Source organism: Pempheris klunzingeri, chromosome 23, assembly GCF_042242105.1.
Source record: "Pempheris klunzingeri isolate RE-2024b chromosome 23, fPemKlu1.hap1, whole genome shotgun sequence".
Lineage (NCBI taxonomy): Eukaryota > Metazoa > Chordata > Actinopteri > Acropomatiformes > Pempheridae > Pempheris > Pempheris klunzingeri.
The window spans coordinates 591,644-610,479 of record NC_092034.1 but is presented as its reverse complement, the minus strand read 5'-3'; the positions used below and the strand labels follow the sequence as shown (position 1 = coordinate 610,479).

General features: G+C 46.8%; 1 protein-coding gene across 1 annotated transcript in view; it reads right to left on the bottom strand.

Moving 5' to 3' along the window:
* Positions 1 to 377: 377 nt before the first annotated feature.
* corin (corin, serine peptidase) overlaps positions 378 to 18,836 on the bottom strand; it is a 41,151-nt gene continuing 22,692 nt past the window's right edge. The window contains exons 9-24 of the mRNA XM_070855302.1: positions 11,864 to 11,974; positions 8,446 to 8,568; positions 8,249 to 8,362; positions 6,203 to 6,434; positions 5,205 to 5,347; positions 5,000 to 5,107; positions 4,634 to 4,747; positions 3,831 to 3,941; positions 3,597 to 3,720; positions 3,370 to 3,498; positions 2,967 to 3,016; positions 2,360 to 2,546; positions 1,490 to 1,652; positions 1,275 to 1,383; positions 891 to 1,024; positions 378 to 759 (exon numbers count right to left, since the gene is read on the bottom strand). Of these exons, the coding sequence (XP_070711403.1) occupies positions 571 to 759; positions 891 to 1,024; positions 1,275 to 1,383; positions 1,490 to 1,652; positions 2,360 to 2,546; positions 2,967 to 3,016; positions 3,370 to 3,498; positions 3,597 to 3,720; positions 3,831 to 3,941; positions 4,634 to 4,747; positions 5,000 to 5,107; positions 5,205 to 5,347; positions 6,203 to 6,434; positions 8,249 to 8,362; positions 8,446 to 8,568; positions 11,864 to 11,974 (2,141 nt within the window). The 3' untranslated portion in view covers positions 378 to 570. The remainder of the gene's footprint in view (positions 760 to 890; positions 1,025 to 1,274; positions 1,384 to 1,489; positions 1,653 to 2,359; positions 2,547 to 2,966; positions 3,017 to 3,369; positions 3,499 to 3,596; positions 3,721 to 3,830; positions 3,942 to 4,633; positions 4,748 to 4,999; positions 5,108 to 5,204; positions 5,348 to 6,202; positions 6,435 to 8,248; positions 8,363 to 8,445; positions 8,569 to 11,863; positions 11,975 to 18,836) is intronic.

Sequence of the window (18,836 nt, the reverse complement as noted above, 5' to 3'; positions counted from 1 at the left end):
TGGGAGGAGCTTAACGAACGGACAATTCAATTTGAGCAACTTCATTTTTTAAAATCTATTTTACTTCTGAATTTACCATCTGAATTTAAATGTATTTAACTTTTCTATGTGAAAACTTACGACGAAGCTTTTGACGTTTCAAACGACCTGAAACCTTCGAGAGCAGGATTCAAACCAGTCACGCTTTTCAGAATAAAACAGTTCAATGCTACAAAAACTCAACTTTTACATTTCAACATCACATGTTCACTGTTTTAACTTCACAGGTTTAAACTCTTGTGGCTTCTTTTTGCTTCCAGACAAACTCAAGGTGTCGAGTAATAAAATAGAATAATTTAGTGTGAAGTGAACGTTAATTGTGTGAGTGTGACAACAACAGCTCTACTAGCTAACTAGTTAGCATCTGTAACACTAGCTTATTCTACTGCTAACACAGCAGTTAGCATCTGAAGGCTATCAGTATAGATATAGGCACAGGTAGAGGAACTGAAGGTGTGTGTGTGTGTGAGTGTGTGTGTGACGATGACATCACTTCCTCCTGGAATGCTGTGGACAGGAAGTGTGTGTGTGTCAGTCGCTCAGGTACGTGTGGATGTAGATCTGCTGTTGGATCCAGGGGGTGAAGTGCGTCACGTTGCTGTACACGCCGGGTCCGAGGACTTTACTGAAGCACACGCTGCCCCACGACGTCAAGCCGAACAGCGTCCAGCGACCGCCGCCGTCCTCCTCCTCACACACCAACGGGCCGCCGCTGTCGCCCTGAACACACACACACACACACACACACACACACACTGTAATTATTAATACTCAATAAAAGTTCAACATTTCTCCACCGTTAATCAATAATTAATGTGAATTAAGAGACTGTTAGTTTATTTAGATGTTACCATGCAGGAGTCCACGGTTCCAGCATCGTATCCGGCGCAAAGCATCCTGGGAGTTATGGTCTTCATGTCGAAGTAAGACTGACACTGAGAGAGCGAGATGATCCGAACCTCCCCCTCCTGGAGTTTAAAGGGCACTGGACACACACACACACACACACACACACACACACACACACACACAGAGACACACAGATAATTCGACTCACTTCGATGACAACATGTAAATGACTTCAGGCGAAGTTGTTAAACAACATGACACCTGTTTAATCCCCCAAAGCACCATGGGAACTTCACGGAATAATATCAGTCTCACATTTGTCTGACCTGTGTGTGTGTGTGTGTGTGTGTGTGTGTGTGTGTGTGTGTGTGTGTGTGTGTGCTCACTCCTGTTGCCCATGTGACCCCAGCCTGTGATGTAGCAGTAGGAGTCAGGAGAAGGCAGCTGGCTGAGTTCAGGCAGACACACCGGCCTGACGAACGCCGTCTCCTCCACCTGAAACCACGACAGCATCGTCTTATCAACACGGCCCCATTAACACCGATGATGACCAATACTGTGTGTGTGTGTGTGTGTGTGTGTGTGTGTGTGTGTCTCTGACCTCTGAGTCCAGCTGCACCACGCTGATGTCATAGTCAACCACTGCCCGGTTGTAGCGCGGGTGGACGATGATGGAGCGCACCCCACGGGTCTGACTGTGAACACCTGGGTGGTCCAGGTTGTTTAGACCCAGCACCACCTTCCACAGCTCCGCACTCTCCCTCCTGGAGCACACACACACACACACACACACAGAGACACACACACACACACACACACACACACACACACACACACACACACACACACACAGAGACACACACACACACACACACACACACACAGCTCGTTAGTGGGTAACTGGTGTTTTTAAACCTCTGTGTCCTCATCCTGGTGACTGAGTGACTGGTAGGTAGTGAAAGTGTTGGAACTGGTCCAGTAGATCACCAGTAGATCACCTCAGCCAGCAGACACCAAACGGGCTGCAATGGCTGCAACGTGATCCTTTGGGACAACTGCACCTGATCACAGTAGGTCCACTAAAAGAGCTTGTTTGATCCACTGACAGGCTCAGAGTGTTATTCTAAGTGTGTGACAGCATCATGGAAAGGATCCCTACAGAGAGAGACCTGGAAGATCCTTTTGGTTTAACCACAAACAGCACACACACCAGACTACATTCACTAAAACAGGGATTTTAGAGCTGCTGCTCCATCAGTCAGTGTTACTGAGTCTCTCACAGTCCGTCTGGATCGACACACTTTGGGTGACACAACATAACAGACACTGACTGTTGTGTGTTCTGTTTTTGTCAGTGGAGTCTGGTGGTCATTCAGACAGCAGGACGTGTACAAAGAGGACTCAGGGTTAAAATTAGCGACTTCTCCTTTAACATACTGCCCCCCCCCCCCGACCCCTCACCCCCCCTCACCCCTCGAAGCAGTGTGCGACAGTCAGAGCCCATCTCCGGCCGATGAGGACGCAGCCGCAGACGTGACCGCTCTGACCGCTCTGCAGCGAGCACTGCCACGGCCACGCGCCCCGGCGTGACACCCGTCCTCCCAGGATCCTCTTCTTCCTGTGGGGGGCGACGCCCACCATCGGACGCAGGCCACACTCTGACGGACGGACGGATAAATAAAGTTTAGAACAAACATTACTAGCAGACTATAAATAAATACATAATCAGTCAAAACCCTTCTTTCTCTTGTTTAAAGGGGCAGTTCGCTCCATGTTGTTCCTCGCTGCTCATCATGTGCTGAAGGTTTCTTACACAGGATCTAGATCCTACCAACACAGGATCTAGATCCTACCAACACAACCAGCTCCATCGTCATACAGGTTCTCCTTCGAGTCGGTTTAAGAGTGAACTGACAAACAGTTAGGAGGGAACAAACCCAGACCTGTTACCGTGAGCGATCACTCCGCTGTGACATCACACACAGGAAACAGACCCAGAAACCTGAACGTTCATCCTCATCAGGAGCTTCACTGACAGGAAACACTCTTCAGCCCTGATTCAAAGGTTAAAGTTTTACCTTCTCTGGCGCACTGCACCGACACTCTCCTCCTGGAATGACACGCGTGGCTGCAGACAGACGGACGGACATCATTACTACATCAGTAATTGGATTACTGATCACTGTCAGGCGGAGGGATACGTGCGCTGCATCTTCACTTCAAGTCAGCGGTGGAATTAAAATATGCAGTAAAGAAACAGACAAACAAACAGAAGCTGTGCAGATTAATAAACTCCAGAAGAAAAACTACGTACAAACTCAAGGACTAACTCATCTTCCCCGACAGCAGAGCAGAGCAGCCTGCGCGCAGCCTGTATATCCCTCCGCCACACGTCCAGCTACTGACCTTAAACCACCTTTTAACTGACAAACATGGTGTGTGTTTAAGTGTGAGGAGACCAGGAGCTCTGTGCTCCGTTACCTCCTCTTCTCCAGGCGGGCCTGCAGAGCCGACCCGTTCCTCTGGTTCCACTCAGGATGAACGTGTAACCAACGGCGACGGCCCGGGACTCCAGGACGGTCGGCTACCATGGAAACGGAGGAGGGAACTCTACAGGAAAACATGCACATTGTAGTTAATCTGCCACACGAACAGAGTGTGTGTGTGTGTGTGTGTGTGTGTGTGTGTGTGTGTGTTACTAACCTTACCCTAGTCCCAGCTGGTTGCAGGTCAGTTTGCTCAGGTCCTGGTTCCACTCGTCCGCACAGACCTGATACTCCGCCGCCGTCCTGAACACCGTCAGCACGGCCCCCGAGCGATCGGACAGGGACACTGCACAGAGGACAGATCAATACAGACCCGATCGGGCGCACACACACCTGACAGACCCTGACATACGAGCCATGTGTGTGTGTGTGTGTGTGTGTGTGTGTGTGTCGCACCACAGTTCCACTCGTCCGAGCTGTCCGAACAGTGTTTCTTCCCGTCACACCACAGAGTCCGATGAACGCACTGATGGTTGTTACAGGACAGCTCGTTATCTCTGCACGCCGCTGAGACACATTCAGAGATCAATTACACCATCAGCAGGATCATTACCTGACAAATAATCAACTCTGCATTGAAGGAGAACTTAAATCTGGGTCCTCTCTGTCCACATCCTGGTGTCTAAATGACTGGAGGGTACGAAGTGTTGGAACTGGAAAGTAGATCCACTAAAAGAGCTTGTTTGATCCACTGACAGGCTCAGAGTGTGTGTGCCACAAACAGCACACACACCAGTTTGTGTGATTGTGTGACTTTGGTGTTTTCAAAGGTTTAGTTCAGATCCAACACAATATCTGTGTAACACACAGTCACATAATAACACAAACAGACTACCTGATGGAGGCAGCAGCAGAGCAGCAGCTCCTGTGTCCTGTCCTCTAAAATCCCTGTTTTAGTGAATGTAGTCTGGTGTGTGTGCTGTTTGTGGTTAAACCAAAAGGATCTTCCAGGTCTCTCTCTGTAGGGATCCTTTCCATGATGCTGTCACACACTTAGAATAACACTCTGAGCCTGTCAGTGGATCAAACAAGCTCTTTTAGTGGACCTACTGTGATCTACTGGACCAGTTCCAACACTTTTACTGCCTCCCAGACAGCAGGATGTAAAAATGGTTCCCAGGTTTAAAACGGTGGAGTTACCCTTTGATAATATAACAGAGTGCATGTGAGCAGCTGTGATAGTAGTTTGAGGGACTCACAGCAGTTGGCCTCGTCCACCAGCAGGGGGCAGTCTGGGAAGCCGTCACAGATCATGCTGGCTTTAATGCACACCTTGCTGCCAGGACACTCCCACAGAGCACGCTCAGAGCAGCCTGACAGGGAGATGACATCATCAACACCAGCCTGCTGCTTTCCCTACAGATACTGTAACGGTAGGAGGTGTGGCTGGGAGACTCTTATTGTGAAAAGTGTGGCTGGGAGGCTCTTATTGTGAAAAGTGTGGCTGGGAGGCTCTTATTGTGAAAAGTGTGGCTGGGAGACTCTTATTGTGAAAAGTGTGGCTGGGAGACTCTTATTGTGAAAAGTGTGGCTGGGAGGCTCTTATTGTGAAAAGTGTGTCTCACCACAGTTGTCCTCGTCGCTGTGGTCGTCACAGTCCAGGTGTCCGTCGCAGCGTTTGGTTGCCAGGACGCAGCGACCCGACCGACACTTGAAGTGGCTGGGGGAGCACTCTGTCGCCATGGAGACGCAGCAAAAACAAGGAGAGCAAAGTGAGACGGGAAACAGTCGGTCACCTCAGCGCTCTGACGACAGACGGGTCAGACGTACCGTCCACGCCGTCCTCCGGCAGCAGACAGGTGGCGTTTCCCCCCTCCTCTGGAAACTGACTGCAGTCAGAGTCCTCGGGCCACTGCAATCCCACAATGCCGAGCACCGACTCACACTTCGCCTTCGCATTACGACACAACGACCTGCGGGCGGAGAGAGGGGGAGGGAGGGAGAGGGGGAGAGAGACAGAGAGAGAGACAGAGAGAGAGAGAGACAGAGAGAGAGAGAGAGAGAGAGAGAGAGAGAGAGAGACAGAGAGAGAGAGAGAGAGAGACAGAGAGACAGACAGAGAGAGACAGTGTTTAAACATGGTGGATTAATTCTGGGTTAGACCAACAATAACTAACTGACTGAGTAAGACTGACTAGTAGTCCTAGTAATTTACAGACTGTACTAACTATGAACATAACCGGCAGGGTGGCATCCTCTAACTAACTAACTAACCAGCTAACCAACCGTCTGACTGACCGGCAGGGCGGCACCTTCCAACTAACTAACTAACCAGCTAACTAACCAGCTAACCAACCCTCTGACCGGCAGGGCGGCACCCTCTAACTAACTAACCAGCTAACCAACCCTCTGACTGACCGGCAGGGCGGCACCCTCTAACTAACTAACTAACTAACTAACTAACTAACCAGCTAACTAACCAGCTAACTAACCAGCTAACCAACCGTCTGACTGATCGGCAGGGCGGCACCTTCCAACTAACTAACTAACCAGCTAACTAACCAGCTAACCAACCCTCTGACCGGCAGGGCGGCACCCTCTAACTAACTAACCAGCTAACCAACCCTCTGACTGACCGGCAGGGCGGCACCCTCTAACTAACTAACTAACTAACTAACTAACTAACTAACTAACTAACTAACTAACTAACTAACCAGCTAACTAACCAGCTAACCAACCCTCTGACTGACCGGCAGGGCGGCACCCTCTGACTAACTAACTAACTAACTAACCAGCTAACTAACCAGCTAACCAACCCTCTGACTGACCGGCAGGGCGGCACCCTCTGCAGGCTGAGCGGGTCACACTTGGGCACCAGCAGCGTGCAGGCGTAGAACATGAGGTACTGGTAGCAGCCGGTCTGGACCAGGGCCGGGAACAGGGACGACTCCCAGGACACGGAGCTCTCCCTCTGGGACAGGTGGCCCAGGTAGTTGGGGTAGCTGGTCAGGTTGTAGGGCAGGTTCATGCACAGCTCCAGGCTGATGGGCTCACAGCGAGCTGGGGGGGGGAGGGACACATCTCACCACCGGGGGGCGACATTTACTACATTACCCACAACACAACGGCACGTCGTCATGGCAGCCAGACACCAACATCTACTCAACTAAGGTTCATGTTTGAGGTATTAGTACTTTACTTCCCTTCTCTGCTATCAGCGGTGGTAGTATTAGGATCAGTAGTAGTATTAGTACTAGTATTAGTAGTATCAGTAGTAGTATTAGTAGTATTAGTAGTATCAGTAGTATTAGTAGTATCAGTAGTAGTATTAGTACTAGTATTAGTGGTATTAGTACTAGTATTAGTAGTATCAGTAGTATCAGTAGTAGTATTAGTATTAGTAGTATCAGTAGTATTAGTAGTATCAGTAGTAGTATCAGTAGTAGTATTAGTAGTATCAGTAGTAGTATTAGTAGTATCAGTAGTATTAGTAGTATCAGTAGTATTAGTAGTCTTACTCTGAAGGATAAATGTCCGGTTAGCTGCTCTAACTATTGGGGCAGCAGCTACTCGGCTCTACTCGGTCTTTCTGGTTTAGACTAGGTACTACCACCTGGTACCTGGTACTACCACCTGGTACCTGGTACTACCACCTGGTACCTGGTACTATCACCTGGTACTACCACCTGGTACTATCACATAGTACTATCACCTGGTACTACCACCTGGTACATGGTACTACCACCTGGTACCAGGTACTATCACCTGGTACCTGGTACTATCACCTGGTACTACCACCTGGTACCTGGTACTACCACCTGGTACCAACTACTACCACCTGGTACCTGGTACTATCACCTGGTACCAGGTACTATCACCTGGTACTACCACCTGGTACCTGGTACTATCACATGGTACTATCACATGGTACTACCACCTGGTACATGGTACTACCACCTGGTACCAGGTACTACCACCTGGTACCTGGTACTATCACCTGGTACTACCACCTGGTACCTGGTACTATCACATGGTACTATCACATGGTACTACCACCTGGTACATGGTACTACCACCTGGTACCTGGTACTATCACCTGGTACTACCACCTGGTACCAGGTACTATCACCTGGTACCTGGTACTATCACCTGGTACCAGGTACTATCACCTGGTACTACCACCTGGTACTCTCACCTGGTACCTGGTACTACCACCTGGTACTCTCACCTGGTACCAGGTACTATTTTAGGCCGGGGTTCCAAGCAAGCTGAGTCGAGCCGAAGATGTGACGTCACCAGACTGCAGGCCACTGATTGGCCAATCGGGGAGTGACGTCACTGGATGAGTCTTGAGAGCGACGGGGTGTTTTTATTACTCCTGTGAACGAGGAGAACGGCTCCACAAACCAAACTCTCCAGGTCCTCAGTTGTGTTTGTGTTTGTGCTGCTTACAAATGAGCCACTGGAGTTTCAGGCCGCCTCGCTGTGACGACCCCCCCACTGTGAGGAGGTACACTACTGTAGTGGACAACCACCCGAACCCAGTGGAGCTGAAACTGTGTGGTGGAAAAGCACCATCAGACGCTGTAGGACAGGAAGCGTTAGCGAGTTGGAATGAACTTCAGTTCCATGTGAACGGACGCTGACGACATGAGGCCCGTTTCCTCTGCAGCCAGTGAGCTCTAATGCTAAGCTAACACGGGGAGAAGCCAACCAGCGGCAGGGAATCACAGTAGAGATGAAGTATTAAATGAAGTACAAATACCTCAAATGTGTACTTGAAAGTAACTCTACCCACAGTGGATATTAATAACAGTAATGTAGTCAGGGTGTGTGTTCAGGTTTATATGCGTAGTGGGGACGTCACCACTCACTGCAGTTGCTGTTGTTGGTGTTTGGAGGGTCGCAGGCAGCGCTTCCCCCCGAGCACACCGAGGGACAGGAAGGAGAGATACAGCTGGGCTGACCGGGAACACACACGCCCTGGGCTGGAAAACACACACAGATCTATGAATGACAGGAAGCAGGACAACGGGATGTGAGACGGGCGTTGGACAGACGGGCGTCTCACTCTGCTCTCTAATGCAGTGCTCCTCGTCGCTGCCGTCTTTGCAGTCGTCCTCCCCGTCACAGTGAAACGCAGACGGGATGCACTGACCGTTCCTGCACTCCAACAGACCCTGACTCTTGCAGGCTGCACACACACACACACACACACACACACACACTTAAAATTAACCCAATGAAAACAGACCACGTGTTGTTAGCATGTTAGCACGTTAGCACGTCCCTGTTAAAGTGAATCTAAAATAAAAACTAGAAGAGTCATTCTTTGACTTCAGTCCGGTCGTCGTTCGCCCGTGTTGCAATTTGATGACGTCATTAAATTACGTTACGAGCGGGACGTGCAGTAGCGCCGCCGGGGGGGCGGGGGGTCATGGCCAACGGTACGACATGATGGCAGCCAGAAACAAAGGAGACACACACCTGTAGCTACAGACATTTACTCCAGAGGTACTTCTGGTTTACTTGTGTGGGGAATTTTATTATTACTTTTGATCACTACTTATAAAAGGCCAATTATACAATACTGAGCCTCAAATTTGTACTAACTGCGCTAAATATATATGTAACAGAGTAAGTACTAACAACACCATATATAACCAATTACAGAACACTGGATTTGAATTAACACTATTAATGTATTGATTAACGTTACCACAAACTGTATCACCTTTATTTGAACTAACTACATGACCTGTGAGTGAACTAATAACACTATATAACCAACCATTAGAATCATTTGTGTTGCTAACACTGGAAGCTCAGTTCTTACTGACAATGTATGCTCTATGTTAATCAGCAGGGAGAGACTTATTAATGCAATGCACCGCCACAGGGAAGAGCCATACCCCATAGTTACTAAAGAGGGGAACAAGCACTGGCCCCAGGTTCTGAAGGGTCAGACACATGACGATCAGGTGGGACATTTATGGCAAGAAAGCACAAGCACGCTTACATGCACTACAATACACACCTCATAAACTACCTCTTACACCATATACTGGAAGCTCCAAGGGCAAGGTTGGTGGAAGGCCGTGATAGTAACGGGAGGATAAGATAGCTGCAGGGGAGGATGCTCTCAGAAAGACTCCATTGTAAGAAGCTCTCACAGGACAGGGAAAGGTCATTAGGGAGGATACTTTGTTTACAGGTACGGCTGCTGGTCAAGGTCGTGATGCCCAGAGGCTGGGACCAGCCTGAGCACCAACGAAGGGAGGGCCAAGTCTAAACCGCGGTTACTCCCCAACTAGACAACCAATCAAAAATAATTGTATTCTTGCTGGAATGTATATACTGTTACTGCATGTGTGTTTCGGGGCTCACTCTGGGACCTGTTGGCTACAGACTAACAGCTTGCTGACTGTGGTTTTCAGAGCTCAGACTGAGTCCTTGATCAAGCTCAATACTTATTCACCCAGAAAATAAAACACCTTAAATGAGAGAAGTTGCCTGTCCTTCATCGAAAAAAACGAACGCGCTGACACTTGAATATTTCCATTGTGTAGCATTACTGCTCTTAGTAGTAGTACTAGTGTTATCAGTGGTAGTGGCATTAGTAGAAGTATAAGCACTGATCATGTTCTCTGTCTCTCTTTAGTCTCCTCTGATGATCAACATGTCTGAAGCCTTTTCTCACTCATTCTGCTTCACTGACTTCTGGAACCTTCTAGCTGAGGTTGGACACATTTTAGGGACATGAAGAAGAAGATGGTCCTCCAAGAGACGACGTCAGCAGAAGCAGCAGCAGCGTTCAGAGAGCAGAGGGCTGAACAGCTGCTGCTGGGGACAGAGCAGATCATCTGAGTGCTGTGAATCACCAGTGACTCAGCTGTGTTTTCACACTTTGTTCACACTGATGGCAGACGGGAGTCTGAATCGAGCTTCCTGAGACGTCCTGAAGACAGACGTCCACGACGCTTCCGCCGCTTTTAATGTGCGATTAATGTTATTAATTATCATTAGTAGTATTACCAGCATGTCTCCAGTGCTCAGCCACATTCCCAGCAGTCAAACACAGCTGACAACAGAGAGAAAACCTCTGGTGTCCAGTCAGAAGACAGAGACTCATACTGGAGTCTGACTCAGAGCGGAAGGGAGGCTGATAGTACTGATACTAGTACTGATAGTACTGATACTAGTACTGATAGTACTGATAGGACTGATACTAGTACTGATAGTACTGATAGGACTGATACTAGTACTGATAGTACTGATACTAGTACTGATAGTACTGATAGGACTGATACTAGTACTGATACTAGTACTGATAGTACTGATAGGACTGATACTAGTACTGATAGTACTGATAGTACTGATAGTACTGATAGGACTGATACTAGTACTGATAGTACTGATAGGACTGATACTAGTACTGATAGTACTGATACTAGTACTGATAGTACTGATACTAGTACTGATAGTACTGATAGTACTGATAGGACTGATACTAGTACTGATAGTACTGATAGGACTGATACTAGTACTGATAGTACTGATAGTACTGCTACTAGTACTGATAGTACTGATACTAGTACTGATAGTACTGATAGTACTGATAGTACTGCTACTAGTACTGATAGTACTGATACTAGTACTGATAGTACTGATAGGACTGATACTAGTACTGATAGTACTGATACTAGTACTGATAGTACTGATAGGACTGATACTAGTACTGATAGTACTGATACTAGTACTGATAGTACTGATAGGACTGATACTAGTACTGATAGTACTGATAGGACTGATACTAGTACTGATACTAGTACTGATAGTACTGATAGGACTGATACTAGTACTGATAGTACTGATAGGACTGATACTAGTACTGATACTAGTACTGATAGTACTGATAGGACTGATACTAGTACTGATAGTACTGATACTAGTACTGATAGTACTGATAGGACTGATACTAGTACTGATAGTACTGCTACTAGTACTGATAGTACTGATAGTACTGATAGGACTGATAGGACTGCTACTAGTACTGATAGTACTGCTACTAGTACTACTACTCGTACTGATAGGACTGCTACTAGTACTAGTACTACTAGTACTACTGATCTTACCTTTATTCAGAACATCCGGTATAAAAGGGAAATACATATTTATAATGTATATACATAACGTACATGGCATGGTATGGTAGTGCGTTATTTAGGTAGCTGATGCTATGCTAGCTAGCGTTAGCTTCTGTGTATTGCTGCTAAGTTGCCCAGGGTCAGAACAGCTGAGTCTGCATGCGGGATCAAGACATGTTAGACTGTTAACACAAATTCATTAATAACCTACAATGAAACAGTCAGAGAAGCAGAAGTCCCTTTTTCAAACTGCTCACAGCTGACAACCGTCAACTAAACTGGATGCTGAGCAGAAAGTCATGTGACCTGAAGGAACACCGATCATTAAACTGTTTAACTCACAGCAGTTGAGCTCGTCGCTTTTGTCCAGACAGTCGTGGTCTCCATCACACAGCCAGTCTCTGGACACACAGCGACCGTCACCACAGCGATGCTCACAGGCCAGGTCACACACTGAGACACACACACACACACACACACACATACACACAGCTGGTAAAGAAGTCTGTATAAAGAAGCGTCCTCTGATTGGTCGGTATCAGTCTGTATAAAGAAGCGTCCTCTGATTGGTCGGTATCAGTCTGTAAAGAAGCGTCCTCTGATTGGTCGGTATCAGTCTGTAAAGAAGCTTCCTCTGATTGGTCGGTATCAGTCTGTAAAGAAGCGTCCTCTGATTGGTCGGTATCAGTCTGTATAAAGAAGCGTCCTCTGATTGGTCGGTATCAGTCTGTAAAGAAGCTTCCTCTGATTGGTCGGTATCAGTCTGTAAAGAAGCGTCCTCTGATTGGTCGGTATCAATCTGTATAAAGAAGCGTCCTCTGATTGGTCGGTATCAGTCTATAAAGAAGCGTCCTCTGATTGGTCGGTATCAGTCTATAAAGAAGCGTCCTCTGATTGGTCGGTATCAGTCTGTATAAAGAAGCGTCCTCTGATTGGTCGGTATCAGTCTATAAAGAAGCGTCCTATGATTGGTCGGTATCAGTCTGTATAAAGAAGCGTCCTCTGATTGGTCGGTATCAGTCTGTATAAAGAAGCGTCCTCTGATTGGTCGGTATCAGTCTATAAAGAAGCGTCCTCTGATTGGTCGGTATCAGTCTATAAAGAAGCGTCCTCTGATTGGTCGGTATCAGTCTGTATAAAGAAGCGTCCTCTGATTGGTCGGTATCAGTCTGTAAAGAAGCTTCCTCTGATTGGTCGGTATCAGTCTGTAAAGAAGCGTCCTCTGATTGGTCGGTATCAATCTGTATAAAGAAGCGTCCTCTGATTGGTCGGTATCAGTCTGTATAAAGAAGCGTCCTCTGATTGGTCGGTATCAGTCTATAAAGAAGCGTCCTCTGATTGGTCGGTATCAGTCTATAAAGAAGCGTCCTCTGATTGGTCGGTATCAGTCTGTATAAAGAAGCGTCCTCTGATTGGTCGGTATCAGTCTATAAAGAAGCGTCCTCTGATTGGTCGGTATCAGTCTATAAAGAAGCGTCCTCTGATTGGTCGGTATCAGTCTATAAAGAAGCGTCCTCTGATTGGTCGGTATCAGTCTGTATAAAGAAGCGTCCTCTGATTGGTCGGTATCAGTCTATAAAGAAGCGTCCTCTGATTGGTCGGTATCAGTCTATAAAGAAGCGTCCTCTGATTGGTCGGTATCAGTCTATAAAGAAGCGTCCTCTGATTGGTCGGTATCAGTCTATAAAGAAGCGTCCTCTGATTGGTCGGTATCAGTCTGTATAAAGAAGCGTCCTCTGATTGGTCGGTATCAGTCTGTAAAGAAGCTTCCTCTGATTGGTCGGTATCAGTCTATAAAGAAGCGTCCTCTGATTGGTCGGTATCAGTCTATAAAGAAGCGTCCTCTGATTGGTCGGTATCAGTCTATAAAGAAGCGTCCTCTGATTGGTCGGTATCAGTCTGTATAAAGAAGCGTCCTCTGATTGGTCGGTATCAGTCTATAAAGAAGCGTCCTCTGATTGGTCGGTATCAGTCTATAAAGAAGCGTCCTCTGATTGGTCGGTATCAGTCTGTATAAAGAAGCGTCCTCTGATTGGTCGGTATCAGTCTGTAAAGAAGCTTCCTCTGATTGGTCGGTATCAGTCTGTAAAGAAGCGTCCTCTGATTGGTCGGTATCAATCTGTATAAAGAAGCGTCCTCTGATTGGTCGGTATCAGTCTGTAAAGAAGCGTCCTCTGATTGGTCGGTATCAGTCTATAAAGAAGCGTCCTCTGATTGGTCGGTATCAGTCTATAAAGAAGCGTCCTCTGATTGGTCGGTATCAGTCTATAAAGAAGCGTCCTCTGATTGGTCGGTATCAGTCTGTATAAAGAAGCGTCCTCTGATTGGTCGGTATCAGTCTGTAAAGAAGCGTCCTCTGATTGGTCGGTATCAGTCTGTAAAGAAGCGTCCTCTGATTGGTCGGTATCAGTCTATAAAGAAGCGTCCTCTGATTGGTCGGTATCAGTCTGTATAAAGAAGCGTCCTCTGATTGGTCGGTATCAGTCTGTAAAGAAGCGTCCTCTGATTGGTCGGTATCAGTCTATAAAGAAGCGTCCTCTGATTGGTCGGTATCAGTCTGTAAAGAAGCGTCCTCTGATTGGTCGGTATCAGTCTATAAAGAAGCGTCCTCTGATTGGTCGGTATCAGTCTGTATAAAGAAGCGTCCTCTGATTGGTCGGTATCAGTCTGTAAAGAAGCGTCCTCTGATTGGTCGGTATCAGTCTGTATAAAGAAGCGTCCTCTGATTGGTCGGTATCAGTCTGTATAAAGAAGCGTCCTCTGATTGGTCGGTATCAGTCTGTAAAGAAGCTTCCTCTGATTGGTCGGTATCAGTCTGTAAAGAAGCGTCCTCTGATTGGTCGGTATCAATCTGTATAAAGAAGCGTCCTCTGATTGGTCGGTATCAGTCTATAAAGAAGCGTCCTCTGATTGGTCGGTATCAGTCTATAAAGAAGCGTCCTCTGATTGGTCGGTATCAGTCTGTATAAAGAAGCGTCCTCTGATTGGTCGGTATCAGTCTATAAAGAAGCGTCCTCTGATTGGTCGGTATCAGTCTATAAAGAAGCGTCCTCTGATTGGTCGGTATCAGTCTGTATAAAGAAGCGTCCTCTGATTGGTCGGTATCAGTCTGTAAAGAAGCTTCCTCTGATTGGTCGGTATCAGTCTGTAAAGAAGCGTCCTCTGATTGGTCGGTATCAATCTGTATAAAGAAGCGTCCTCTGATTGGTCGGTATCAGTCTATAAAGAAGCGTCCTCTGATTGGTCGGTATCAGTCTATAAAGAAGCGTCCTCTGATTGGTCGGTATCAGTCTGTATAAAGAAGCGTCCTCTGATTGGTCGGTATCAGTCTGTAAAGAAGCGTCCTCTGATTGGTCGGTATCAGTCTATAAAGAAGCGTCCTCTGATTGGTCGGTATCAGTCTGTATAAAGAAGCGTCCTCTGATTGGTCGGTATCAGTCTGTAAAGAAGCGTCCTCTGATTGGTCGGTATCAGTCTATAAAGAAGCGTCCTCTGATTGGTCGGTATCAGTCTGTAAAGAAGCGTCCTCTGATTGGTCGGTATCAGTCTATAAAGAAGCGTCCTCTGATTGGTCGGTATCAGTCTGTATAAGGAAGCGTCCTCTGATTGGTCGGTATCAGTCTGTATAAAGAAGCGTCCTCTGATTGGTCGGTATCAGTCTGTAAAGAAGCGTCCTCTGATTGGTCGGTATCGGTCTGTATAAAGAAGCGTCCTCTGATTGGTCGGTATCAGTCTGTATAAAGAAGCGTCCTCTGATTGGTCGGTATCGGTCTGTATAAAGAAATGTCCTCTGATTGGTCGGTATCGGTCTGTATAAAGAAGCGTCCTCTGATTGGTCGGTATCAGTCTGTAAAGAAGCGTCCTCTGATTGGTCGGTATCGGTCTGTATAAAGAAGCGTCCTCTGATTGGTCGGTATCAGTCTGTATAAAGAAGCGTCCTCTGATTGGTCGGTATCAGTCTGTAAAGAAGCGTCCTCTGATTGGTCGGTATCAGTCTATAAAGAAGCGTCCTCTGATTGGTCGGTATCAGTCTGTAAAGAAGCGTCCTCTGATTGGTCGGTATCAGTCTATAAAGAAGCGTCCTCTGATTGGTCGGTATCAGTCTGTATAAAGAAGCGTCCTCTGATTGGTCGGTATCAGTCTGTAAAGAAGCGTCCTCTGATTGGTCGGTATCAGTCTATAAAGAAGCGTCCTCTGATTGGTCGGTATCAGTCTGTAAAGAAGCGTCCTCTGATTGGTCGGTATCAGTCTGTAAAGAAGCGTCCTCTGATTGGTCGGTATCAGTCTATAAAGAAGCGTCCTCTGATTGGTCGGTATCAGGTCTGTATAAAGAAGCGTCCTCTGATTGGTCGGTATCAGTCTGTATAAAGAAGCGTCCTCTGATTGGTCGGTATCAGTCTGTAAAGAAGCGTCCTCTGATTGGTCGGTATCAGTCTATAAAGAAGCGTCCTCTGATTGGTCGGTATCAGTCTGTATAAGAAGCGTCCTCTGATTGGTCGGTATCAGTCTATAAAGAAGCGTCCTCTGATTGGTCGGTATCAGTCTGTATAAAGAAGCGTCCTCTGATTGGTCGGTATCAGTCTGTAAAGAAGCGTCCTCTGATTGGTCGGTATCAGTCTATAAAGAAGCGTCCTCTGATTGGTCGGTATCAGTCTATAAAGAAGCGTCCTCTGATTGGTCGGTATCAGTCTGTATAAAGAAGCGTCCTCTGATTGGTCGGTATCAGTCTGTAAAGAAGCGTCCTCTGATTGGTCGGTATCAGTCTATAAAGAAGCGTCCTCTGATTGGTCGGTATCAGTCTGTAAAGAAGCGTCCTCTGATTGGTCGGTATCAGTCTGTAAAGAAGCGTCCTCTGATTGGTCGGTATCAGTCTGTATAAAGAAGCGTCCTCTGATTGGTCGGTATCAGTCTATAAAGAAGCGTCCTCTGATTGGTCAGTATCAGTCTATAAAGAAGCGTCCTCTGATTGGTCGGTATCAGTCTGTATAAAGAAGCGTCCTCTGATTGGTCGGTATCAGTCTATAAAGAAGCGTCCTCTGATTGGTCGGTATCAGTCTATAAAGAAGCGTCCTCTGATTGGTCGGTATCAGTCTGTGTAAAGAAGCGTCCTCTGATTGGTCAGGTATCAGTCTATAAAGAAGCGTCCTCTGATTGGTCGGTATCAGTCTGTGTAAAGAAGCGTCCTCTGATTGGTCGGTATCAGTCTATAAAGAAGCGTCCTCTGATTGGTCGGTATCAATCTGTATAAAGAAGCGTCCTCTGATTGGTCGGTATCAGTCTATAAAGAAGCGTCCTCTGATTGGTCGGTATCAGTCTGTATAAAGAAGCGTCCTCTGATTGGTCGGTATCAGTCTATAAAGAAGCGTCCTCTGATTGGTCGGTATCAGTCTATAAAGAAGCGTCCTCTGATTGGTCGGTATCAGTCTGTAAAGAAGCGTCCTCTGATTGGTCGGTATCAGTCTATAAAGAAGCGTCCTCTGATTGGTCGGTATCAGTCTATAAAGAAGCGTCCTCTGATTGGTCGGTATCAGTCTATAAAGAAGCGTCCTCTGATTGGTCGGTATCAGTCTATAAAGAAGCGTCCTCTGATTGGTCGGTATCAGTCTGTAAAGAAGCGTCCTCTGATTGGTCGGTATCAGTCTATAAAGAAGCGTCCTCTGATTGGTCGGTATCAGTCTGTATAAAGAAGCGTCCTCTGATTGGTCGGTATCAGTCTATAAAGAAGCGTCCTCTGATTGGTCGGTATCAGTCTGTATAAAGAAGCGTCCTCTGATTGGTCGGTATCAGTCTATAAAGAAGCGTCCTCTGATTGGTCGGTATCAGTCTATAAAGAAGCGTCCTCTGATTGGTCGGTATCAGTCTATAAAGAAGCGTCCTCTGATTGGTCGGTATCAGTCTATAAAGAAGCGTCCTCTGATTGGTCGGTATCAGTCTATAAAGAAGCGTCCTCTGATTGGTCGGTATCAGTCTGTATAAAGAAGCGTCCTCTGATTGGTCGGTATCAGTCTATAAAGAAGCGTCCTCTGATTGGTCGGTATCAGTCTATAAAGAAGCGTCCTCTGATTGGTCGGTATCAGTCTGTAAAGAAGCGTCCTCTGATTGGTCGGTATCAGTCTATAAAGAAGCGTCCTCTGATTGGTCGGTATCAGTCTATAAAGAAGCGTCCTCTGATTGGTCGGTATCAGTCTATAAAGAAGCGTCCTCTGATTGGTCGGTATCAGTCTATAAAGAAGCGTCCTCTGATTGGTCGGTATCAGTCTGTAAAGAAGCGTCCTCTGATTGGTCGGTATCAGTCTGTAAAGAAGCTTCCTCTGATTGGTCGGTATCAGTCTGTATAAAGAAGCGTCCTCTGATTGGTCGGTATCAGTCTATAAAGAAGCGTCCTCTGATTGGTCGGTATCAGTCTGTATAAAGAAGCGTCCTCTGATTGGTCGGTATCAGTCTATAAAGAAGCGTCCTCTGATTGGTCGGTATCAGTCTGTATAAAGAAGCGTCCTCTGATTGGTCGGTATCAGTCTGTAAAGAAGCGTCCTCTGATTGGTCGGTATCGGTCTGTATAAAGAAGCGTCCTCTGATTGGTCGGTATCAGTCTGTATAAAGAAGCGTCCTCTGATTGGTCGGTATCAGTCTATAAAGAAGCGTCCTCTGATTGGTCGGTATCAGTCTGTATAAAGAAGCGTCCTCTGATTGGTCGGTATCAGTCTATAAAGAAGCGTCCTCTGATTGGTCGGTATCAGTCTATAAAGAAGCGTCCTCTGATTGGTCGGTATCAGTCTATAAAGAAGCGTCCTCTGATTGGTCGGTATCAGTCTGTATAAAGAAGCGTCCTCTGATTGGTCGGTATCAGTCTGTAAAGAAGCGTCCTCTGATTGGTCGGTATCGGTCTGTATAAAGAAGCGTCCTCTGATTGGTCGGTATCAGTCTGTAAAGAAGCGTCCTCTGATTGGTCGGTATCAGTCTGTAAAGAAGCGTCCTCTGATTGGTCGGTATCGGTCTGTATAAAGAAGCGTCCTCTGATTGGTCGGTATCAGTCTGTATAAAGAAGCGTCCTCTGATTGGTCGGTATCAGTCTGTAAAGAAGCGTCCTCTGATTGGTCGGTATCAGTCTATAAAGAAGCGTCCTCTGATTGGTCGGTATCAGTCTGTAAAGAAGCGTCCTCTGATTGGTCGGTATCAGTCTGTAAAGAAGCGTCCTCTGATTGGTCGGTATCAGTCTGTAAAGAAGCGTCCTCTGATTGGTCGGTATCAGTCTGTATAAAGAAGCGTCCTCTGATTGGTCGGTATCAGTCTGTAAAGAAGCGTCCTCTGATTGGTC